Genomic DNA, 25203 nt, shown 5'->3' with positions numbered 1-25203 from the left:
GAAGGGGAAGCTGGAAATCATCAGAACGGGGCTTGGGGAAAAAGGTGACAGAGAGAGAAATGGAGAGGAAGACACAGAACTAGAGCCAGGGGGAGCTGTTAGGTGAAAAGGAAGCTGGACCCCATCAACCCCTCTCCCCACTCTAAGGCTGCGGGTCAAATGCAGCATTCTACAACCTCACAGGGCATCTCAGAAGTAGACATCAAATAGGGCCCGGGCAAGGGGCAGCAAATGCCATAAAGCATCCATACCATTTGACAGAATAAACCCAGTTCCAGAAATTGCTTCTAAGAAAAGAATCTGAAGGAAAAAGCACAAAGATGTTTACCTGCACTATTTATATAAAAAGCTTTAAAGTGTCCAAATAAGAGCACATTCACTTGAAGAAAAAAGTCAAGCAACCAAAATTATAATTATGAGGACAGTGTAATCACATAAAAAATATTGTGAAATAACTGTAAATGAAAAAATTAATACATAAAACTGTACCCATGCTTTTGTTGCAGTGAGATGAAAATGCATTCCCTTAAAGACAAGGGCTGGAAGAGAGACACATACTCGGATGACCAGATAACAGGACTGCATGTGTGAGGCAGTATCTGACTTTGATCACTGATGCTGTTATAATGTCATTTTAACAAACACAAAGAAGATAGAAAGAACATAAATATTTTTTAATGTTTATTCATCTTTGAGAGAAAGAGAGAGAGAGAGAGAGAGAGAGAGAGAGAGAGAGAGAGAGACAAAGTGTGAGCAGGTGAAGGGCAGAGAGAGGGAGACACAGAATCCGAAGCAGGCTCTAGGCTCTGAGCTGTTAGCACAGAGCCCAATGTGGGGCTCGAACCCACCAAACGCGAGATCATGACCTGAACCGAAGTTGGACGCTCAACCAACTGAGCCACCTAAGTGCCCCAGAAAATAAATAGACTGAAGAGGTTTTTTTAATGAAAGGAAACTAGGAAGAAAATCAAACTTCTACATCCCAGGTTTTGGTAATTAGGGTCCTCTCCCACCTAATCCACATCAGACACTGGCCAGCTAAGGGAATTAACACCATTGAGATCCATCTCTGCATTAGCTCTTGCCCTGGACAGAAACTGTCCCCCATCACCTTCCTACCCCATAGTCCTTTCCCCTACAAACACACCCAGGCCTGACACAGCCCACCAGGCCTCCTCAGAAGTGGGCATGGGGTAGAGGGTCCTTTGTGCCTGAGGGCTCTTATGACAGACTGCCATGTCTTTCCATGAAGCATTTTCACCTCGCTGAAGTCAACTAAACATACATTTCGGGATGCATCTTTCTACAAAAGATCTTCTTTTCTCTTTAAATAGTTTAAACCAGCCTTTTCCCACCGTGGTTCCATGAAAGGTCAACACTTGTTGCTGGTGAAACAGGTCATGTGGTCAGTTATCAGGAAGATGCTATATCCCACAGTTCCTCACCCCAGATTCCCAAGGCATATCAATGACCCGAGGATAGGATCATATAGCAACATTTCCCCATAGAGATAGATTCCTTTCATTGCAGAAGCCATATCAATCTCTTGCAGAATTATTACCAGTGTCTTCAATAAGTGGTGAAGACTTCACTCCATACCTTAGTATAGATCAAGTAACCCAGCTGGGGTGCTGGGCTAAGTCAGTGAGCCTTAGGAGCCCATTATACATCTGTCTTCCGGACAGCTCCCTCCTGCCAACCCTCCCTCCACAGCCCGGCTCTCTTCTGAGACCTAGAGACACCTGGCAGGGCAGGCTTATACAAGGAAAGCCTGCTCTGTAGATGCCAAGCAGTTTCAGCTCCAGCTGCTTCTTCAAGCCTGGCTTTTACCCGTTTGTCAACCGTTAGTCAGCTGAAGCCGGCAGGCTTGGGAGGCTTAACCATAAATTCAATCAGCTAGGGATACAGCTTATCTCACTGTTACAAACGACACCCTGTGACGAGCTTAAAGAAGTGTCACAAAGTTAGAAAGCTATAAAATGCCACCATTTCAACAAACAGTTACTTTTCATGGCACCATAGCCCCTCCAGAATGGAAGCACAGTACCACTCAAATCCCCTCCTTACACAAATGAAGCTGTTTCTTGTTCTTGCCAGGCTCCCACGGTCAGAACCCATGACACAGACCTGAGCCTGGGGCTGGAGTCTCCATGGCTGATCCTGAGCATGCCGCACAGGCGAGGCCCTCAGGCCATGGGCCGCGTATGCCCGGAAGGCTGAGCTGAGTCCGTTTGAGTGCAGCTGGCTGGGTCCTGTCTGCGGCTGCTGGGGTGGGAGGTCTCTGTTTTGCATATCTGTGAGCTGCCGTGAGCAAGAGCAGGAAGTGTCTGGGCTGGAAATTCTTCCATGAATATGAAATGTAAGTGGAAAATTTCCAAGACTCCTAAAGGGCCCAGGTAATGCCAGCTATCCATAGCTGCTGCGTGCTGAATGCGGTGTCCTGGCCCTGTTCTCAGCCCTCCCCAGAGCAAGACACAAAGCCGCTGCCCCAACACAACAGTTCATTCAGCCTTCCTGACCTGACCGAGCACAGAAGACAAGCCACGGCCTCCCTCTAATGCCCAGACCTCTGAAAGCCAAGCAGGAACGTGCCACACCGTCACCCTTGCTGCTTCCTCGGGCCTGGCCTGGTGACCAGGTTCATTCTACCAAGGGGATTGTCTACGGCACAATCTGGCCTGCCTTCCCTCACAAGGCCCCCCAAAGCAACCTCCCTGAAGGCACCCCAGCACTGACAGGAGTGGCGCTGAGCCCAGTTATCAATAGAGCTCCTCCTCTCCCTCCTCCTCTAAAAGAGCAAGGGCTTTGAACAGCTCCCTCCTTTCCCAGGAAAGGGACAGTGACTCTAGGAGAGGAGACCCTTAGTACAGGAGCAGGCTAGGATGAAAATCTGCCATGCCTTGTCCCACTCCTTCCTTTCTTCCCTGAAGGAATCTGACATCACAGGTGACTGGGCAGCCTGGACAGGCTCTACCAGATCCCAAGTACATGAGCACATGTGTGCACGTGCACACACACACACACACACACACACGGAAAAGAAGCATGTCCCTCTTGACCCCCCTGAGCCCACCTGCCCCGTCCTCCCCTCTTACTGCCGCTGTCTGCTCCCACGAGGGCCTCCAGCTCTGACTAGCCTCCTGGGCACTGGCTGCACTCGGCCACCCTGCCACCAGCAGCTGCTGCTCTCCCTGGGAATGGTGGAGCTGCCTCAAGTGACCCACAGGATCAGTTCTCTAAAGGCAAGCCTCAGAACCCACACAGTGACTTAGACAAATGGTACGGGTCTGGGAAATAACCGTGAGCAAAATGGCTATTTCTGTGGTGCTGTTGAAATCCTGGGGACAAGAGCCCAGAAAGGATGGGTCAGTTGTTTACCAGGAGGCTAGCTCCAGCCCTGACTTGGGCCTGAGTCACCTCCTCATGTCCAATTGTGAGATTGTGCCTTCCTAAGCCCACATAATGATTCCTGTGTGTGCAGAGCAGGATTACAGGGTTGACACATGATCCTCGGGCTGTTGCTGGGCTTTAGCTACCCAGAGATTATGACCCACCTGTCCTCACAGCTGTTTCATAAACACTGCGATCAGCAAGCTACAAGCAACCTAGGGGGAGGGGGATATTTATTCATTAAATAATTGAATGAACTTAAAGCATAGGGGGAAAAGGTCCAAGCCCTTAGTACTGCTCTGTCAGAGGGGAGGTGGGGCAAGTGATTCCTTCCTTTTGGGGGAGGAGGAGGTTCAATTGGGGCTGTAGTGGGAGCATCCTAGCCCATGCATCTGAGAACCTACCTGGATCCAGTTCAGGGAATTCTATTCTGCACCTGTAACCAGACCATAGATAGCCTCAGTCTAAACAAGCATTTTCCAAAGTGTAGTCTATAGAACATAAAAGGACAGAAGATGGGGTGCCTGGGTGGCTGAGTCGGTTAAGCATCTGCCTTCAGCTCAGGTCATGATCTCATGGTTTGTGGGTTTGAGCCCCACGTCCGGCTCTGTGCTGATAGCTCGGAGCCTGGAGCCTGCTTCAGATTCTGTGTCTCTTCTCTCTCTCTCTCTCTCTCTCTCTCTCTCTCTTGATGCCCCTCTCCCACTCATGCTCTGTCTCTCTCTCGCAAAAACAAATAAACATTAAAAACAATTAAAAAAAAAAAAAGGACAGAAGGCTTGGAAAATGCTGCACACAATAATCCCTTACGGGGATTCATGCACAATCTCTACTAGCAGAGAGTCCCATAGCAAAGAAAGCTGTTTGACTTTGTTTAGCCCAACACACCTATTTGACCCTCTGACCATAACCACCATAGGAAAAAACACCTATTAATATCCGTGGCATAGGCTTTGGAAAATGCCTTCCACTTTGAGCCTTCATTTTCCAACATAGAGAAAACTGCCTTCCTGAGGCCCAGGTAGGGGTGTGAGACTCACTCCATTAGGTCTGGACAGAGACGGGCAGCAGCCCAGCGAAGGTAACGTAGGTGGGGACAATGGCCAAGGGTCCTGCTAGTGCCAAAGAGATAGAGGACCCTCCAGAACAGTGGCAGTTTACAAGGAAAATGTGGCTTGTCTTGGGAGGGCAAACTTTGCTCATTACCTCACAAATCCATCTTGAGCTTAATATGTCACTGCTCCTTGTGGCCCAGAAGTCTCCCTGGACTAAGGAATACTGGTCTCAAGCTCAAAGACTTATTTCCTTTTTGAATAAAAATTAAGACAATCTATGACAACCGGGCCCAGGGCCTGTATCTCCTTCCCAGGAGACCAGACTGCATCACTTTTATCACTTAAGTGCCCCTCACAAACTCCAAGACAGGAAAGGCTAGAATCAAATTATGTCTCACCAAGGAATATATTACTCTCCCTTTTTCTGAAATGATGCTTTGAGCTTTCTGATAGGAGTTGATTTTCCTTCTTTGTCTTCCTGAGGTGTGCATGACTCACACGGCAGTTGGACAAAAGGGTTCCACCTGCTAAAAATCAGTTCCATGACAGATCTTGTTCATCTCATTCACTATTGTATCCCCATGCCTAGAATATAGTGGGTATCAATAAATATTCCTTGTGGGGCGCCTGGGTGGTGCAGTCGGTTAAGCGTCCGACTTCAGCCAGGTCACGATCTCGCGGTCCGTGAGTTCGAGCCCCGCGTCGGGCTCTGGGCTGATGGCTCGGAGCCTGGAGCCTGTTTCCGATTCTGTGTCTCCCTCTCTCTCTGCCCCTCCCCCGTTCATGCTCTGTCTCTCTCTGTCCCAAAAATAAATAAACATTGAAAAAAAAAAAAGTTTAAAAAAATAAATATTCCTTGAATGAATGAATGCATGCATAAAATAATGAATGAGTGAATAAGCTAAGTGATTAATCCATCTATGGGGATGTCAAGAGTCAGTACAGTATATGGTTAAGTATATGGACTCAAGCCAGACTACCTAGGGTTTGAATCCTGTTCCACAACTTAATTGCATGACCTTGAGCAAGTTACTCAATTTCTCTGGCTTAGTTTTATTCCCTATGAGCACCAACCTCATAGGTTGTCATGGCAATTAACTTAGTTAGCATACGTAAATACGCTAGAATAACTTAGTTAGCATATGTAAATACGCTTAGAATAGTGCCTGGCACATAGTATGTGCTTTATATCATAAAGTTATTTATCAACATCATCATCATCATGGTATCCGGTACAAGACAGAGTCCAACTGGGAAAACAAAACATGAAGTTTCATCCAGACACTGAGTCCTTTTATTCAACATTATTTATTGAGCACTGTTGTGTGCCAGGCACTCTCTCAAGCTCCTATTTGGGAGCAATGAGAAGGAAACCACATTTAAATGTGAAACCAGATCAGGAGAAATAGCTTCCTCCTCTAGGATTGATACTTCTTGCTGACTTTGTATGGCTAGTGCTCCAGCCATGAGCCCATCTTCCTATGCCTTAGCCCCTTGTATATCAAAGCCCAAAGATATGGTCTGCTCTCCTTGATACACAGCCAGCACTCAGAAGATCTAAGAGATTAATATATTCAAGGAAAGAACCAGGACGGCCATGAGTAGCTTTAGGAGAGTATAGGTATCTCCTTGCTTAATCCTAAGGCTATATTTTATCTGCCCATGATATTTTCAATATCTGGGATTGATTTTGAGGCCATTTGAAGAGTGATGCGCCAAGTGTAAGGACAAGAAAACTAGGCCTCATCTCTAAAAGAACTTTTTGACCTAGCTGAAAGCTACTCATCCCTTATCTAGGATCTCAGAAGGATTGAGGGTATGCTGAGGAAGGGGCTAAGAGGTCCAAGAGTCTCCTAGCAACCCATTGATGCAAACTCCATGATTCTTAGGGCAGCGGGGTACCATCATCTTCACAGCAAGCCAGACCCTCAGAGTTTCATGCAGAATTATAACCAGGCCAAGCTCATTACTCCAAACCTGCTGTCAACACTTGGAGAGGTGAGAGCTGATAGGGGCTCTGTCTGACTGGCTCAGTAGCTCAACTACCACTCAGCATTGATGCTTCACAGCCAGGGGAGGAATTTCTCCCATGAGAGCTCCAGCTGCTGACAGCTCTTCTCTGAAGCTGGCCAATTGTTAGCCACCACGTCAAGGGGGATAGCCAACATGGGCTCAGGACCACGCTAAAATTCCTTCCTCGCAGCTTTCACCTGGCTTCTTTGCTAATTTGTCACCCCCAAGCTTCCAGATACACACAGAGACCTAAAAATTTGGGGAAATGACACTGTAGTTAGCAAGCCTCTTCTATTCCACAGTCCCTCGAAACTCACCCCAGAGGCCTCTGCCAGCCAAGAAGAGCCTGGGAGCTCCACTGGCAAAGCAGCTACCAGGAAGTGCAAGGGCAGAAAGCAGACTTTCAGAGGCCAGTACATGTCCCATGGTGGGAGACAGCCAAAAGAGGTAAGGATGAAGGCCTCAACTGAACCCATCACCCTGCCATTCTGTCCATTCCCCTGCCTTTAGGTGGAAGTCCACCCCAGCAGTGGGCATCTGGCCAGTCCTCAAGCACCTAGAAACTTGTCCGGGAGCTTAAGTGGCGGCATGTCCCTTAATTTCTCTAAACCTTGCGAATCAAATGTAGGCCGCCAGGGAGCTGAGATGAGGCTGGCTCACCTGAGGTCTCTGGCGCCCAGGCCACTGCAGAGAGAGAGGCAGGAATACAGGCAAGAACCCAGGCAGGGCTGAGTCCGGGGTCAGCGCCGTCGCCAGAGTAGGCTGGGAAGCCCAGAGCCGAGATTCCGACCTCGGGGCACTCCGACTCGCGTCCTGGGCAGCAGGGGCCTTGGGCCCAAGGTCAGCAGCGCAGCATCGCGCGCACTCATCCGGTTCGGGTGCCAGGGCCCTGCCGTGGGCCCGCAGGGGGCGGCCCGCAGGGCTGGAGCGCAGGTGGCGGCACTGAGCAGGGCACACGGCGAGCGCCGCGGAGGGGCTGCCCGGCACCGCAGCGGGCTGGGGCCGGGCCGGGGCCAGGCCGCGCCCCCCGCCTGCTCACCGGGAGCCCGCGGTGCAGCCCTGCGGCAGGGGTGTGGACCGAGCGTTCTGCGGCCGCGGCGCCGCGGAGCTCAAGCGCCCGCGCTGCCGTACCTCCGAGGCCCCGCGCCGGCCGGGCGGGAGAAGGAGAGCCGCCTCCTCGCGGAAGAAACCCGCCAGCCGCGCGCCGCCCCAGCCGGTGCCCTACCTGGGCGCGGAGCGGAGAGGCGACGAGCGGGCAGCAGAGAGGCAAGGGGCGAGCCGCCGCCACCGCGCAGGTCCGCCTGCCCGCCGCCTGCCAACCAGGCCTGCCTGCCGCTACCTGAGGCGCCGGGTTGGCGCTGCCAACAGGAAACTTGAGAGCGCCAGGGGCGCGGCGGCCGCCCTGTCCGCCGGCCGGAAACGCGCCCGCCGCAGCCCGGGGTCAGTCTCCAGCCGGGCTCCTCCGACCTCGCCTCCCCTGCCACCCGCCGGGCCCCGAGAGCGCTCCCCGCAGTGTTCGGACTCGCCCGAACCTCCTCCCCGGCCAGGACGCTTCTCAAGGTAAGAGTCTGGGGCCACGGCCCCCAGACAGGTGACTTACTCCCTGTAGCTGAGCGGACCTGAAAGCATCGGCTTTCCGTCTGGTCCCTTGATCACCTTCCTGCCCCTCCCAGCACGCGCACACATACACGCGCGCACACACACACACACACACACGTACGCACATACACACACTCACATACTCCGCCAACACTCTCCAGCTTACACACCCGCCCTTCCAAGTCCCGACCGACCTCCTAGTTGCTAAATCCAATGGGTGCCGTGTAGCCCCTTCTTCCCCCCTCCCCTGCATTTGAACCTGCTGACCACACCTTCCTCCCTGGAGCGCTAGGCGTACAAAAGTTTCCAGAGTTGGCGCTTGCCGCTTTCTCTCCAAATTTTCTACTTAGCTTGGTGACTGCAGCTTCTTGGCCTCCAAGGCTTGGCTTTTCCTTGTGGTGTCTCCCCCCCCCCCCCCCCCCCCCCCCCGGTCCCACAGCTGCCTGTCTCCTCTGTCCTTCTGCGGGCCCATCCAGTCCTCCGGTTTTAACAACCTCCCGACTGCTAACGACTTTTGAACCTCATCTCCAGCCCAGGAAGTCCTAGAACTGCGGATAGCACATCAGTTTCCTGGGGTCCATCTCCACTAGAGGTTTGTAGGCCCAAACTCAAACTCCTAATTTCCTCCCAAGAACATGCCAAAACCTGCCTCTGCTCCCGTGTTTCCTGTGATAGCACCACCTCCCATTCCCCAGGCTGTACTGCGGGGGCCATCCTTGACTCTTTCTCCTTTTCATCTGGCACATCAAATTTGTCACCAAAGGAGGAAATGGAACTAGTCATTAGTGAGCACCCACTGTGTCCTCACTGTGCCAACTGTTGTCACATGGCTGCCTCATCTAAGTACCAGGTTTTATTCCTTCTAACTGGCAGCCTGATATTTACAATTTACTTATTTATAAATGATACAAACATGCAACTGTATTAATATATTATGTATTATAAAGCACACCTAAAACTGCCAAAGGATGTGGTAAAGATGAAGATACTTCATTTTTTAAACATAAAGTTTATTTATTTTTGAGACAGAAAGGGAGAAAGCATGAGTGGGGAAGGGGCACAGAAAGAGGGAGACAGAAGATCCCAAGCATTCAATGCTGTCAGCACAGAGACCTACGATGAGGGGTGGGGGGAGGGGTGGGGGCTTCAACTCAGGAACCATGAGATCACGACCTGAGCCCAAGTTGGATGCTTAAAGGACTGTGCCCCCAGGTGCCCCAAAGATACTTAATTTTTAATAAATGGTGAAATATATCTTTTTCCTTTCACTTTAAAGTTATTTGTGGGGTGCCTGGGTGGCTCAGTTGATTAAATGTCTGACTCTTGATATCAGCTCAGGTCATGGTCTCACGGTTGGTGAGTTAAAGCATGAGTGGAGTTCTGCGCCAGCACTGTGGAGTCTGCTTTGGATTTTCTCTCTCTCTCTCTCTCTCTCTCTCTCTCTCTCTGTCCGTCTGTCTCTCTGTCTCTCTCTCCCCCCCCTCCCCTGCTTGCACAATCTCTCAATATAAATAAGCATTAAAATTTTTTAAATAAAGTTATTTGCAAAAACCTGTTTAGGGAGAGTAACAGGATTAAAAATGGTTTTAATAAATCTTAGTTTAGTATTTTATGAGACTACAAAGTATGCTTTTTAAGTTCAGTTAGTGTCAATACTTAGTCCTAATGGTTGTTGTTGCCCCCCGCCAAAAAGATATCTCACAAAGATAAATAGACCCAAATAGAAAAATTCTTTGACTACACTTACTAAATCACAATTCTCTGTTTAAATCCCATCTACCAATTTCGCAAATGTGAAATTCCACCAGAAGATTCTTCTTTCTCCATGAAGCCCACATTCTCTATGATGTTGTCATCAGTTATTTGTGTGAATATTTTTAACAACTCTTCATCTGGAAGATTATAAAATGTATTTAAAATTGTATTTCTTAATTTTGAAGACTATGGTTAGCACAGTCCATATACATGACAATGACATTTCATTTTGGCATTAAAATCACATGAAAATGGAAACAGTTCCAAACATCAGTTTTCAAAAGTCTTTCCCTTTAACATGGTTCTTTTAAAACACAATTATATTCATTGGGAAAATATCACCTTTATGTGAAGGGATACATTGTATGTGTGCGTGTGTGTGTGTGTGTGTGTGTGTGTGCGCGCGCACGTGCACGTATGTATGCAGGCATCTGTGACAATCACAAGCCAGCACATCAGAGGTCAGCAAATTTGGAATACTTGTCCTTTTGTTAAACTCATCTTTAAATTCCACAGCTTTTAAATTCTCTGCCTTGAGATAATCAGTAAGCAAAGATTTCACAGTCTCATTCCACATTTCATTACAAAGTATTGTAAAGATTCTACTGTATTTTAAGACTTTTTTTCAAATCAGTCATACTATGGGCATCATATAGTGTTTTGTGCTCTTCTAACTTCAATTACAATAAAGAAATTATAATTTGTAAATGAATGATACAATTAATGAGTTTCACCCCTCCCTGCTCCCAACTCCCAGTTTTGTATTCCAGTCAGGGCAGCCATTCCATCAGTGGTTACTTTTACACATAAAAACTGCAGCATGTTATAAGCCATTCACATTGTAAACAATGTCTCTCCTTTAGTAGGTCACAAGAAGCATTTCTTTATGAATGCCATCGTTGAAAATTATGGCAAAGATGTAAAGGGAAACATGTCTGCAACTTGCATCCAACCATATAGCCAACCTCCAGACACCCCCAGCAGCATCAACCAGCCTCTTCTCCATGCTTTCGCCACCAGTGGCAGACATCCTGAGTCCTCTCCTCTCATCTGCCCCATGCTCCAGTCATTCAGACTTGAACATCCTGGAGAGCACTGGGATCAGAGCTGTGGGTTACCTCCAGCAGTGCTCTGACTCCTAATACCACTGGGTGTGGGTGTTATTTGAACATTTCTGGCAGCCCAGAAGTGTTTGGGATCTTTACTCCACCCTCCAACCCCACTAATGCTCTCCTCTGGGTGACATTGGACACATACATCCAAGATGGGTATGGCAGCCTCCAAATACCCAACTTCTCTTTCTCCTTTTACAGTCTCCAGGGCTATAGAAGCCAAAATCTTCCTCCCAGGAGACAATAAGAAAGGGGCTCTGCTTCTGAGTGCTTTAGCAGAACCTCATCAAATACATCTAGTTTTCAAACCAAAATGCCCTAGAGCCTTCTACTAATTGAGTAGACTGAAATCATGGCATATGGTCTGACAACAGGCAGAAATAGGTCTCTCGGAAGAGTACATGGTGGCTGGAAGAAGATTGCCCAGGGCAGTGCTCCTGGCTCTGGACACGGAAGGGCATTGTGGCCCCTGCCGATGCTGTGGCATAATGGGAGGACACCTTCCCCCCCACCTGCCTCTCACTCCAATTTGAGGTTCAAATCCTTCCCCCAGGAATTTATGTCTCAGGTCATCAATCAGCCCTCAGCAAGCTGGAGATGGGCAGTGGGCAGAAAAGTGCCCTTACAGTTAATAGCTGTTTCCTTCTTTCTGAAATGGGTTTCTAGAAAGGAGGGAGACGACCCTGAGTAATTTGAAAATTAGTGTGAATTAGAGCTGGGACCTAGACCCACAGCAGATGCACTTGGGGCCAGAAATGACGCTGTTGTGACAGGAAGCAGAGGAAGAGGGGAGAGCTGAGGAGTAGGACTGCATTGAGTCTTGGGGTGGCTAGAGACCTTGGGCTCAAAGCACCTCAGTCATTCCTGTCTGCATAGTGCAGGAGGGTCAGTGAGTGAGTATTTGAACCTTGGGCCAGCAGCATATGAGCACAGAACACTCTCTCTTTCAGTAGGCAGGAGGGTGACACTCCCCGGGACATGCCCGTGTGCTCATAGGCACATGGTCTCTGTAGTTAACTTGAAGTTTAGCAATTAGCAGTCCCTTTCCCCATCTAAGAATGGCCTGTTGTCTCTACCTTTCCTCTAGGACTCTGCACAAGATTACTCTAGGCTATTTCTCCAGTTTACCACTAGCTCATCCCCATGTCTGTGTGTCTTTCATACTCTCCAAAACTCCACCATCAGTCATTACACCATTCTTGCGAGACTGTGCAGCTGGACTTGTACAATGGAAGTCACAGCTTCAGACAGCCTTGCTCATTCAACCCATTGTCTGAACTCCCCAAATCATCTGCCTTCAACTCCCTTCATATTTTATAACTTGAAATTCAGATGTCAAATTCTAGCATGACTATGGCCCTCTAGAATTGGGAGGGGGGAGAAGGTGGTGGGCAGAGTAGAGCTCACAGATGAGGCTGTGATTTCCATCTCCCAGATATGCAACCCCATTGCATAGCACACACATACACACACACACACACACACACACACACACACACACACACGTTCCCCTTAGGTCATACTCATTCCCAAGATCCCTCCTGGCTGAAGCTTCTATCATTCCTCCAACCCAGGTTGTCCTCTTCCTGATCCCTGTTAGTTCAGAACTGCCTGCCCAACCATTCAGTGAGTGATAGGGTTAAAGGCTGAGCCAGGGCAAGAGTATATAGCTGTCCTATCCCTCAGTATCTGCTTCCCAGTTGAGTATTAGACTCCCGACTGTACCATCAACACCCAATCCATCCTCAGCTCAGTGGGTTCTACCAGGGACATCTGGAGAAATGGGAACAGCTTACATTGTATCAGAGGGATGCATAGGGATTTTTCCAGTTCCTGAATTCCTGTTATTTGAATGAGCCTAACTCTGATCTCACTAAGGATAATAACACCTCTGGCTGAGGGAGGATGACTCTGCATAAGAATTTGATTTGGAAAATCAATATATTAAAAATTGTGATGGCTTCACAACATTGTGAACATAATTAATGCCACTGAACTGTACATGTAAAATGTGCATGTAAAATTGTACACGTTAAAATGGCAAGTATTATGTTCTATATGTTTTACTACAATAAAAAAATTGTTGAAAGAACAAAAAATATCAAAAATTGAATTTTTTTTCAACGTTTTTATATTTATTTTTGGGACAGAGAGAGACAGAGCATGAACGGGGGAGGGGCAGAGAGAGAGGGAGACACAGAATCGGAAACAGGCTCCAGGCTCTGAGCCATCAGCCCAGAGCCCGACGCGGGGCTCGAACTCACGGACCGCGAGATCGCGACCTGGCTGAAGTCGGATGCTTAACCGACTGCGCCACCCAGGCGCCCCAAAAATTGAATTTTTAAAAACCTGTTACTTCACAGCTCCACTGTTTCTCTGCATCATTAAGTGCGAACAGGGAAAATGGCTCTTTATCAGCTATCCAAGTATCCATAAACCTTCAGGAAAAGTGGTTTAAAAGATGGTCTGAGGGACCAAAGAAAGAAGAGTCATGTTCCATGCTGAAAGGACCCAGGAAAAAAAAGGAAGAGCAGTTCCCAGAAAAAAAAAAAGAGGAAAGAGTACCCAAAGGTTACTATGACACAGAAGTTCCTCCCAGGAATCTTCAGAAATCTTGGAGAGAAGGCTGGATAAGCCCCAAACAGCTCAAGGTGGACAGAAGTTCCCATCGCTCATGATTTTTCTAAAGACTGAGCCTTTGAGAAAGAGAAGTAAACCACTTGCATGTCACTAGTATCTATTATCTGTCAACTGTTCCCAAAAGGTAAGCCCCAGTCACTGGTCCATCTGCATATTTCATGTCTGCATCACATTCCAGATAATCCCCATTTGAGCCAATCAATTCCCATGACCTATGGCAAAGCTCAAATCCTTTCTAAATAAACATAGCCAAAGCTTGTGGCTTACCAATAATTTAGTATTCTCAAATTAATTGGAATTAGGTTCAGCTGAGGGTAAGGGTAACAGATTCCTAAACTAGCAATGAGATAAATAAAATTTCTTTCTTTCACTAAATAGCTCAGAGTTGGGAATTATGGACACTTCACAAATCCTTGGACTTCTTCCAGCCACCACCCTACCATCCCTCAAGTGTAGCCCTCATCCTTGTGGGAATTAACCATCCCCCTTCCTTTGCTAAGAGCCTATAGCTAGATCTTCAGCCATTACATACATGTTTCATGGAGCAATAAATGAGGAAAGATCATATGGTAATTCTATTTTTAGTTTTTGATCAACCTTCATAATGTTTTCCATAGTGGTGCATCATTTTGCATTCCCACAACAGTGCGCAAGGGTTTTAACTTCTCCACATCCCCACCAACCCTTGTTGTCTTTTGTTTTCTTGAGACTAGCCATCCTGACATGTGTAAGTTGATATTGTGATTTTGATTTGTATTTCCCTGATGATTAGTGATGTTGAACATCTTCATACACCTGTTGACCTTTGACAACAATGCTACAATTAACTTGATTACAAGAGACCTAAACATTCTCTTCTTTGGAGAAATGTCTATTCAAGTCTTTAGCCCTTTTTAAAATCAGGTTATTAGGGTTTTGTTGGTTTTTGGGTTTTTTTTTTTTTTTTTTTTGCTATTGAGTTGTATTGCCATATGATCCAACAATCTCACTTCTGCATATTTATCCAAAATAATTGAAATCAGGATCTCAAGAGATATTGGCACTCCCATGTTCATTGCAGCAGTATTCATAATAGCCAACATGTGGGTAAAACCTAAATGCCCATTGATGAATGAATGGATAAAGAAGATGTGAAATATATATAGCCTGGAATGTTATTCAGCCTTTAAAATTAAGGAAATTCTGCAATATGTGGCAAAATGAATGAATCTTAGGGAATTATGCTAAAATAAGCCAGTCACAGAAGGACAAATGCTTCATAATTCCACTTATAAGAGTTATCTAAAATAGTCAAACTCATAGAAGCAAAGAATATAATGGTGGTTGCCAGGGGCTGGGGGAGGAGGAAATGGGAAGTTGCTAATCAACATGTATAAAATTTCAGTTATGCATGATAGAAGAACTCTAGAGATCTTGCTGTTCAACATGATGCCTATAGATAACAATACTGTGGTGTAGACTTAAAAATCTGTTAAGACAGTAGATCTCATGTTGAATGTTCTGAATGGAAGGAAGGAAGGAAGAAGGAAGGAAAGAAGGAATGAAGGGAGGAAGGAAGGAAGGAAGGAAGGAAGGAAGGAAGGAAGGAAGGAAGGAAATGGAAGGAATGAAAACTAAAAGTCAGAGGGTATGTAGCAAATATCTTTTAATGAAGCCACCATATCACACTTCCACTTATCCCCCATTGACCACACTGAGCAACCCTGTAGCATCACTGACCAATGACATTGGTATTTCTTTTCTCATATATAACTCTGCCAAGGCATAGCCTTCCTTTCCAAATACAACTGCCATTGATTTTCATGCTTAACTTGATTATAACAGGCTTAAAACCTCACATCAAAGAAAGCAGAGAAAAATATCAACACAGCGCAGTTAGATATCCTCACCACCTCAGAACTTCTCCAGATCAATCTCTGTGCACCACGATATTTGCATAGTTGTAGGAGTCACTCCAAGATCCAAGACCTCTGAGTTAAGTGAGATCCTTTTGGCAATTTTGGGGGAATCAAAGGAGTTATTTTTCTCTCATGCTATGAGGGCAGGATTCTACCTGATTAAAGTCTTCACTACCCTTCCTTATCAAGAATTGATGTCAGCAGTTACCATGCTGGTGTTTCATGCTCCCACTCCATTAGTGTGGTGTCAGAAGAATGTCTTTACACAGAGAAATGCAGGAAATATAGGCCCAAGGTTACCAGAATTATGTTATGCTTCACTTCCTCTTCCTTGGGAAGCCAGTCTTAACATGGCGTGCTTTAAAAGTTCTTCAGGCAGTCACCTATGAAATACCTGTTGAGCATCTGGCAGGTGTCAGGCACTGGGTTTTAGAGAAACAATGGTGATCAGAACACAGCCCTTGCCTTCATGGAGGTTATCAGCTAAGAAGCAAGACAGAACATTGATCAAATGACCACATGAAAGCACGACTTACATGCTTATACTATCTGTGAAGGAACAGTACAAGAGTTATATCAGAGCATAACAAGAAAACCTGACCTTCTTCCAGGTATGAGGAAGGAGAAGAAGTTTCCAGACATTGGAAACAGCATGTGCAAAGGCCCTAGAGAATTTAGGGGAACAACCTAAGCCATTTCCCCTCCACTTTATTTCTGTCCTGTATTCATGATTGCACATTCTAAATTTACACAGTAAAAACTCAATTTCCAATGTCTATAAATTCCTTAGTTTACTAAGGGAAGTACCACATGACCTGGGTAAATAAAACCAGATTTAGTGTTCTAGGGTGGTGTTTTGTTTAATCAACTTTCCTAACCCCTGTCACTTTTCCAGTATTTATTAAATTTATAACAAACCTGTTATAAAATTCCTCATGCTCACCCTCCCCAACTCTTTGTGTTTTCTGAATAATTCCAGTACTGCCTCTCTCAAACATTCCTTCCATGTGAGTATATTCTGAAAGTTAGTGGAGAAGAATGTCCTCCCTATGCTGTTTTGTAAGCATATTCATTTCTTCCACCAAATTTGTAGAGGGGCTCACTGGTGTTAGACCCTGTGCAGGCACTCCGACCAGGTATGCACCCTACTCCTTCCTCATGGGCTCAAAACTTAATACTTATCCTCCCTGAGTCTGCCCTCCTGATTCTGCTCCACAGAGCAAGTGGAATTAGATCTGGGTGATTCATGGTCCTGGGCTATGGTCTTTATTTACCCTTTCTGCCTCCTAGTAGAGCCACCCCACCCTGCATGGAATCAGATCTATCTAATCTCTATCCATGCCAACATTTCAGGCCTAAATGCATGGCCAGATTCCATTCCCACCAGGGACCTCTGAAGTAGGACGATGAAATCACAATCTCTGTCCTTACCTGTTGTGCCTTCCTCACACACCTCCCTTCAGGGATCCACCATTTAAACCTCATCCTCATCCTCTATCTCCAGAGCAGGTTGCTGAGAGCCAGGGTCCCAGGGGCTTCCCCAGAGCCATCAACAGAATAGCACTGTGTTGGTAATGTCCTAGCAGCAAACGGATGGTATATTCATATCGAGATAATTGATATAACAGATAATTTAATATAAGGGCAATTTATGAAGATATGAGGTGTATGAAGATATGAGGATTTGTACAACATTCAAGGACTCATAACATCAAGGTGTTATCTTCCTGGGCCTGAAAGGGCAAGTTGAAAGAGCAGCCGCACTATTTACATGGCAGGCTTCCAATAAAGCCAGACTCTCGGTGATCTTAATTGTCTCATTACAAGGTCAACTTCTTTAGTCCTGCCAGTCCTCTTCCTCACAGCCTTATCTATGTATGCAGACCCCTCACTAAGCCCCTATGTAGGGGTTACTCTTCAGCATAGGGTTTTCCTGTCTCTAACCTGGCCTGAAGGCCTTCCTATGAACCTGATGGCTGCAGACACCTGGCTGAGCCCACCTGCCCCTGTAGGCTCTGCTCTGAAACCAAGGATCTGGAAACAGTGCTGAGTTACCACTTTGGCCCTCTGACCTCTCTTGCATTTTGGTTAGCTGGTGACTGGTACTCGATCAGGCTAACACTGAAGTCATGGCCAGTTCTTATGGCAACTCTTTAGACCCTCCTTTTCCAGACAAACATAGTTTGGTTCAGCTGCCCGGTTCAGTTACTCAGGCAACTGTGTCCAATCTGTTTCCAGGGTTATCCACCACTGGGGAGGAGGGAGGGAAGATCTTTCCACCATCCCTTCCCTGTCCTCTGTGGGCCACTGTTGCAGAGAACACAAAGGAAGATGGCTTGATACTCCCACAGAAATTTCAGTGAACTTGCCATGCTTTTACCCTCTTTCCATTATAGCCCCTCCCTCTGAGGTGGGGCCAGGACGATGTGAACCACATTCATAGGCTGGACCCTTTCCCATGGGTTCCTACATCCTTCTGCCAACAGACTGCTGCCTGCCCCACTCCCTACAACTGCTCCAGACATACCCAGATGCATCTGAATCTGGCAGTCCTGGATCTCAGGACACCAGGCTGTCCCACCAGAACCATGGCTCTGTTACAGTTTGGTTAAGTGACAGGTTTGTCCAAGCAGTGACTCCGCAGATTTTCTGAATATCCTCCTTTCTGTTCAGCTGTCAGTGCTGAAGTCATGCAGCCCGATTTGTTCAATGTTTTCTGTCTGGTGCTTGGGATTTCAGGAATTTGAGTGTCCTTCTTATACCCCTTAGGACTGATCATTGAGTTTTTAAAGAGGAAAAAAAATGTGAATGTACAATAATGTTTACCAAGATCACATATGAATATAGTAAATACTCATGATAGAAAATTAAGTCATAAAAGGAGGGTGCAGAGCAGGATTTCAACTATGTGAAAAATAAAACAAATGAAATAAAAGAAGCAAAAATGTGGACATATAAAGAAAGTAGTAAGAAGACTTTTTAAAATACAACTCTAGGTCCTGGGGGAAAATCTTCTCCACTCGGAGTCCCTACTCTGACCATCCATCAGGCTGCCCACAGCCACCTCTCTGCTACAGACCTCTGGATGTGCTCTGATCAGTAGAAAAGACACTATGACCAGGAATTTTGTTTTATCCAAAGTAAGGAAAAGCTGTATGTAGAAGTTGGAGAGTTTGGGGTGCTCTGGAATAAAAGGTATGTGAAGAAGAGAGAATATGAACCAGGAGAGAAGAGTCTAAACAGAGAAGAGAACCCCAAATCTTGGCAACAGGGCACCGCCAGACTGCAAAGACAATGAAAAATTCCCTGTGGGAGGGAGGGGAAGGCATATTACATGTAATGTTGTTTCTGATTGTCTTCTGTGCTGTAATACCCCTTCACAATCTCCCCACATCTTCAGTGAAAATGTTTTATAACAATAATCTCATAATATTGATATTTGGGAGTATAAAAGAATAGAGATCATAGCAAACTGTCATGCAAACCAACACAGGAACTGATATAAGACAAGTCCTCCTGTATCAGACAAGATAGGCTAGGCTATAGCAAACATATACAAAACAAACAAATAAACCATATAGAAAACCCAGTAGCTAAACACATCAAGCTAGACTTCTTGCTTATATCACAAGCCAGTGCAGGCCAGGTAGCTCTCCTGCATGGCTTTCCTCCAAACAATGACTCAGAGATTCAAGCAGGTTCACTCCTACATTTCCACCATTAGGAGTCTCTCACTACTTGATGTGTGGGAGAAGGGAGGTGGTGTGGCCAGAAACACTACTAAAGCAGTACCTAGAAGAAAAGATATACCTTTACATTTTTATATTTAAAAATAAGAAAGGTTGAAAACCAATGATCTAAGATTCCAACTCAAAAGGTAGAAAAAGAACAGCAAATTAAACCCCCCCAAAAAGGAGAACAGAGGCAAAAAGACAGGAGCAGAAATCATTTTTAAAAATACACACAACAGTAAATCAACAGTCAAAATCTTAATCTTTAACAGATTAATATAATTAATAACCCCCTAGCAAAAAGAAAATCTAGAGGGGGGGGGAAAAAGAGGCAAAGAGAGAACACAGATACCAAAATCAAATATTTAAAATGGGATATCATGGGGCATCTGTGTGGCTCAGTTGGTTAAGTATCCAACTTTGGATCAGGTCATGATCTCACTGTTTTGTGGGTTCAAGCCCCGCATCAGGCTCTCTACTGTCAGCACAGAGCCTGCTTCAGATCCTCTGCCCCCACTCTGTCCCCCCCACTCACACTCCTTTGCTCACTCTCTCTCTCAAAAATAAATAAACATTAAAAACATTTTAAAAATTAGCAGTAAAATGGGATATCACTATGGATCTTATATACATTAATAGGATAATGAGAGGATATAATAAACAATTTATGTAAACAAATTGGCACTCTATGTGCCCACATTTATGCCAATAAATTGGAAGATTAAAGTGAAATATACAGGTTCCCTAGAATACAATTTACCAAAAGAAGAAATTTTAAAATACCAATACCAATATCAAAGAAAGTGAATCTGAAATTAAAACTCTTCCCACAGAGAAAACTACAGCCCAAAATAGCTTCACAAAAATTTAAAGTACAAATAATGCTGATCTAAATAAGTGCATCCAGAGAATAGAGGAAGAGAAACATCCAAACTCATTTTTATAAAGCTTGCAAAACTTGATACCTTGATATTGGAAAGACATTAAGAAGAGAAAATTACTGACCAACACTGCAAGCTGGGAAATTTAGAGGAGTCCATGGTGGGGCGCCTGGGTGACTCAGTCAGCTAAGCATCCGACTTCGGCTCGGGTCATGATCTCATGGTTTGTGAGTCTGAGCCCCACGTTGGGCTCTGTGCTGACAGCTCGGAGCCTAGAGCCTGCTTCAGATTCTCTCTCTCTCTCTCTCTCTCTCTCTCTCTCTCTGCCCTTCTCCTGCTCCCACTCTACCCCCCTCTCTCTCAAAAAAATAAACATTAAAAAAATTTTTTAGAGGAGTCCATGGTGAGCCCATATGGTGAGCAGTAACAATCTCCACCAAAGTATGTTCTTCTGGTCATTAAACACTTGTTTGTTCCCTCTTCCCACAAGAAAACGCCTTCAACTGATCCTCAAGGAAGACAATGCAAAGTCCAATCTACCATTGCATTGGTGAAATCCCTGAAATCCCAACCACCGGACAGAAAACATTTAACAAATCGGGCTGCATGACTTCGGCACTGACAGCTGAACAGAAAGGAGGATATTCAGAAAATCTGCGGAGTCACTGCTTGGACAAACCTGTCACTTAACCAAACTGTAACAGAGCCATGGTTCTGGTGGGACAGCCTGGTGTCCTGAGATCCAGGACTGCCAGATTCAGATGCATCTGGGTATGTCTGGAGCAGTTGTAGGGAGTGGGGCAGGCAGCAGTCTGTTGGCAGAAGGATGTAGGAACCTATGGGAAAGGGTCCAGCCTGTGAATGTGGTTCAATCTACCATTGTATTGCATAGTCCTCTCCATCAAGAACAGATAAAACTTCTCTTAGACTTGAAGACCTGTGAACTAAAAAAGCAAGTTGTCCATCTCATGCCCATGCCAACCTACAAATGTGCAAAGTGGATCAGGCAAAAGATAACTTCAGTAAACAAATAAGCACACCCCTTCAGAAAGGCAAGACTGAGAGACCCCCCATAGTCACCATTCCACAGATACACTGGTATTACAATGCTGAAATACCAATGCTTCGACATCAGGGTTGCCTAGCCTGGAGCAGCGACTCTCTCACCATTATTATCCTTTGTGATCCTCTGCATCATCCTCTGGAGGGCTTCTTTCTGGACCCTTATTCTCCTTGGCTACATATAAAGAGGGAGCTGGGGAGACTGCTCTTCCTAGGGGCAATGCAACTTCCTGCCAGAGGTTGTTTTATGGCTTAACTAACGAACTTAGGCTTTTTACACAAGCTTGTGGTTTCTTTGACAATACGGTTTCCTCAAAACATTGGTAAACTCTAATCTATTGGCACCCAGACTGTTTCATTTGCCAGTATTCCTACTCAGTGTTCTTTTGTAAGACAGTCTTCGAATTTTCTTGTAAGATACAGTCTTACAATTGCTTTTGTAAAACATAATCTTCTGCCTCCTTGCCCCCATGCTCTCTCTTTCAATGTGATAGTGATTTCCTTGAAGCTGACTGGAACAAAGGAACACACATTTAATCAGATATTTTCCATGATTCACTATAATCAACTGAAACATCTTGAGCGTTTGTCACGCAGTCTTTTAAATTTCCATCTCTTACTGTTTAGGAGCTAGAAGCAGTCAGCTTTTCTAAGTCTGCTGGCCTCAGTATTCCAGGCTTTTGTCTATACCATTTAATTTCTACTGACAAAACAACCAAATATATTCTTTTTTAAATTTTATTCTTTTAATCTATTTTCAAGTTAGTTAACATATAGTGCACTCTTGGCTTCAGTAGAACCCAGTGATTCATCTCTTACATATGATACGCAGTGCTCATCCCTCCTTAATGCCCATCATCCATTTAACCTACCCTCCCCCCAAGCACCCCCTTCCAAAAACCCTCAGTTTGTTCTCTGTATTTAAGAGTCTTTTATGGTTTGTCTCCCTCTCTGTTTTTATCTTATTTTTCCTCCTCTTCCCCTATGTTCATCTGTTGGGTTTCTCAAACTCCACATACGAGTGAAATCATATGGTGTCTGTCTTTCTCTGATTGGCTCATGTCAGTTAGCATAATACCCTCCAGTTCATCCACGTTGTTGCAAATGGCAAGATTTCATTCTTTTTCATCACCAAGTAGTAGTCCATTGTATGTATATACCACATCTTCTTAATCCATTCATCAGTTGATGGATATTTGAGCTCTCTGTATAATTTGGCTATTGTTTATAGCACTGCTATAAACATTGGGGTTCATGTGCCCCTTTGAATCAGCATTTTTTGGATACTTTGGTGGATAAATTCCTAGTAGTGCAATTGCTGGGTTGTAGGGTAGCTCTATTTTTAATTTTTTAAGAACCTCCACCATACTGTTTTCCAGAGTGGCTGCACCAGTTTGCATTCCTACCAACAGTGCAAAAGGGTTCCCCTTTCTCCACATCCTCGCCAACATCTGTTGTTTGCTGAGTTGTTAATATTAGCCATTCTGACAGGTGTGAGGTAGTATCTCATTGTCGTTTTGATTTGTATTTCCCTGATGATGAGTGATGTTGAGCATCTTTTCATGTGTTTGTTTGTTTGTCATCTGGATGTCTTCTTTGGAAAAGTGTCTATTCATGTCTTCTGCCCATTTCTTCACTGGATTATTTGGTTTTTGGGTGTTGAGTTTGGTAAGTTCTCTATAGTTTTGGATACTAACCCTTTATCCGATGTCATTTGCAAATATCTTCTCCCATTCCATCAGTTGCCTTTTAGTTTTGTTCATTGTTTCCTTTGCTGTACAGAAGCTTTTTATCTTTATGAGGTCCCAGTAGTTCATTTTTGTTTTTATTTCCCTTGCCTCCACTTGACATGGAGACACATCAAGTAAGAAGTTGCTGCAGCTGAGGTCAAAGAGGTTGCTGCCTGTTTTCTCCTCTAGGATTTTGATGGTTTCCTGTCCCACATTTAGGTCTTTCATCCATTTTGAATTCATTTTTGTGTATGGTATAAGAAAGTGGTCCAGTTTATTTCTGCTGCATGTTGCTGTCCAGTTCTCCCAGCACCATTTGCTAAAGAGACTGTCTTTTTTCCATTGAATACTCCTTCCTGCTTTGTCAAAGCTTATTTGGCCATACATTTGTGGGTCCATTTCTGGGTTCTCTATTCTATTACATTGATCTATGTGTCTGCTTTTGTGCCAATACCATACTGTCTTGATGATTACAGTTTTGTAATACAGGTTAAAGTCCAGAATTGTGATGCTTCCAGCTTTGATTTTCTTTTTCAACATTACTTTGGCTATTCAGGGTCTTTTGTGGTTCATTAAAAATTTTAGGATTGTTTGTTCTAGTTCTGTGAAGAATGCTGGTGTTATTTTGATAAGGATTTTATTGAATGTGTAGACTGTTTTGGGTAGTATTGACATTTTAACAATATTTCTTCTTCCAATCCATGAGAATGGAATGTTTTTCCATTTCTTTGTGTCTTCGATTTCTTTCACAAGCTTTCTATAGTTTTCAGTGCACAGATCTTTTACCTCTTTGGGTAGGTTATTCCTAGGTATTTTATGGGTTTTGGTGCAATTGTAAATGAATAGATTACTTGATATCTCTTTCTGTTGCTTCATTATTGGTGTATAGAAATGCAACCGATTTCTGTACATTGATTTTATATCCTGCGATTTTGCTGAATTCATGTATGAGTTCTAGAAGGTTTTTGGTGGAGTCTTTCAGGTTTTCCATGTAGAGTATCATGTCATCTGAGAAAAGTAAGAGTTTGTCTTCTTTGCCAATTTGGATGTCTTTTATTTCATTTTGTCCATTTCGTTTTATTTCATTTTGCTGAAGCTAGGACTTCCAATACTATGGCGAACAACAGTGGTGAGAGTGAACATCTCTTTTGTGTTCCTGATCTTAAGGGAAAAGTTCTCAGTTTTTCCCCATTGAGAATGATATTAGCTGTGGGCCTTTCATATATGGCTTTTATGATGCTAAGGTATGTTTCTTCTATCCCGACTTCTTTGAGGGGTTTTATTAAGAAAGGATGCTGTGTTATGTCAAATGCTTTTTCTGCATCAATTGACAGGAACATATGGTTCTTTTCCTTTCTTCTATTAATGTGGTGTACCACATTGATTGATTTGCAAATATTGACCAGGCCTGCAGCCCAGGAATGAATCCCACTTGATCATGGTGAATAATTTTTTAATGACTGTTGAATTCGATTTGCTAGTATCTTGTTGAGAATTTTTGCATCATGTTCATCAGGAATATTGGCCTGTAATTCTCCTTTTTACTGGGATCTTTGTCTGGTTTTGGAATCAAGGTAATTCTGCCTTAATATAATTGATTTGGAATCTTTCCTTCCATTTCTCTTTTTTGGAACAGTTTGAGAAGAATAGGTATTAACTCTGCTTTAAATGTCTGGTAGACATTCCATTTCTTTGCTGGTTATGGGTCTGTTCAAATTTTCTATTTTTTCCCGTTTGAGTTTTGGTAGTGTGTGAGTGTCTAGGAATTTGTCCATTTCTTCCAGATTGTCCAGTTTGTTGGCATATGATATTTTCATAGTATTCTCTAATAATTATTTGTATTTCTGTGGTGTTGGTTGTGATCTCTCCTCTTTCATTTGTGATTTTATCTATTTGGGTCCTCTCTCTTTTCTCTTTGAGAAGTCTGGCTAGGGGGGTATCAATTTTGTAAACCAGCTCTTAGATTCATTGATTTGTTCTACTGTTGTTGTTGTGGGTTTTTTTCTTTTTTTTGGATTCTATATTGTTTATTTCTGCTCTAATCTTTATTATTTCTATTCTTCTGTTGGCTTTGGGTTTTCTTCACTGCTGCCTTTCTATTTCCTTTAAGTGTGAGGTTAGGTTGTATATTTGGGACCTTTCTTGCTTCTTAAGATAGGCCTGAATTGCAATGTATTTTCCTGTTATTACTGCCTTTGCTGCATCCCAAAGGGTTTGGACTATCATAGTTTCATTTTCATTTGCTTCCATATGTTTTTTAATATCTTCTTTAATTTCCTGGTTAACCCATTCATTCTTTAGTAGGATGTTCTTTAGCCTCCATGTATTTGGGAGCTT

At 44.5% G+C, this 25203-nt stretch overlaps 2 protein-coding genes across 8 annotated transcripts in view; one reads left to right on the top strand and one right to left on the bottom strand.

Annotated features, from left to right (window-relative positions):
* The window catches only part of AMPD3 (adenosine monophosphate deaminase 3), a 48938-nt gene extending 40473 nt beyond the window's left edge, over nt 1–8465 (bottom strand). Inside the window, exon 1 of one of the 7 annotated variants that reach the window (XM_045484500.1) lies at nt 8330–8465. Coding sequence is in view for 1 of the 7 variants with exons in the window: in XM_045484496.1 (XP_045340452.1) it covers nt 2128–2152 (25 nt within the window). In the remaining 6 variants the exon portion in view is untranslated. The other 6 variants (XM_045484498.1, XM_045484501.1, XM_045484497.1 and 3 more) reach the window with 6 other exon arrangements.
* Nucleotides 6324–21951, top strand: LOC123600469 (transcription initiation factor TFIID subunit 4-like). Its single transcript, XM_045482516.1, has 4 exons — nt 6324–6443; nt 6761–6905; nt 7406–8018; nt 20565–21951. Exons 1-4 carry the CDS (start codon nt 6324–6326, stop codon nt 20626–20628), a joined length of 942 nt encoding a protein of 313 aa, XP_045338472.1. The 3' UTR covers nt 20629–21951.
* Nucleotides 21952–25203: the final 3252 nt, after the last annotated feature.

The sequence above is a fragment of the Leopardus geoffroyi genome, chromosome D1 (assembly GCF_018350155.1).
Source record: "Leopardus geoffroyi isolate Oge1 chromosome D1, O.geoffroyi_Oge1_pat1.0, whole genome shotgun sequence".
Classification (NCBI taxonomy): Eukaryota; Metazoa; Chordata; class Mammalia; order Carnivora; family Felidae; genus Leopardus; species Leopardus geoffroyi.
Note: the sequence above shows the minus strand (reverse complement) of the source record. Positions and strands in the feature narration are given on the sequence as shown.

Excerpts from the sequence above, each read along its gene's own strand:
- LOC123600469 (XM_045482516.1), top strand. The coding sequence starts at position 6,324 with ATGATTCTTAGGGCAGCGGGGTACCATCATCTTCACAGCAAGCCAGAC. Across the intron at positions 6,906-7,405 it reads GTGGGAGACAGCCAAAAGAG|CAGGGCACACGGCGAGCGCC; the intron begins GTAAGGATGAAG and ends GGCGGCACTGAG. Across the intron at positions 8,019-20,564 it reads CGGCCAGGACGCTTCTCAAG|AAAACGCCTTCAACTGATCC; the intron begins GTAAGAGTCTGG and ends TCTTCCCACAAG.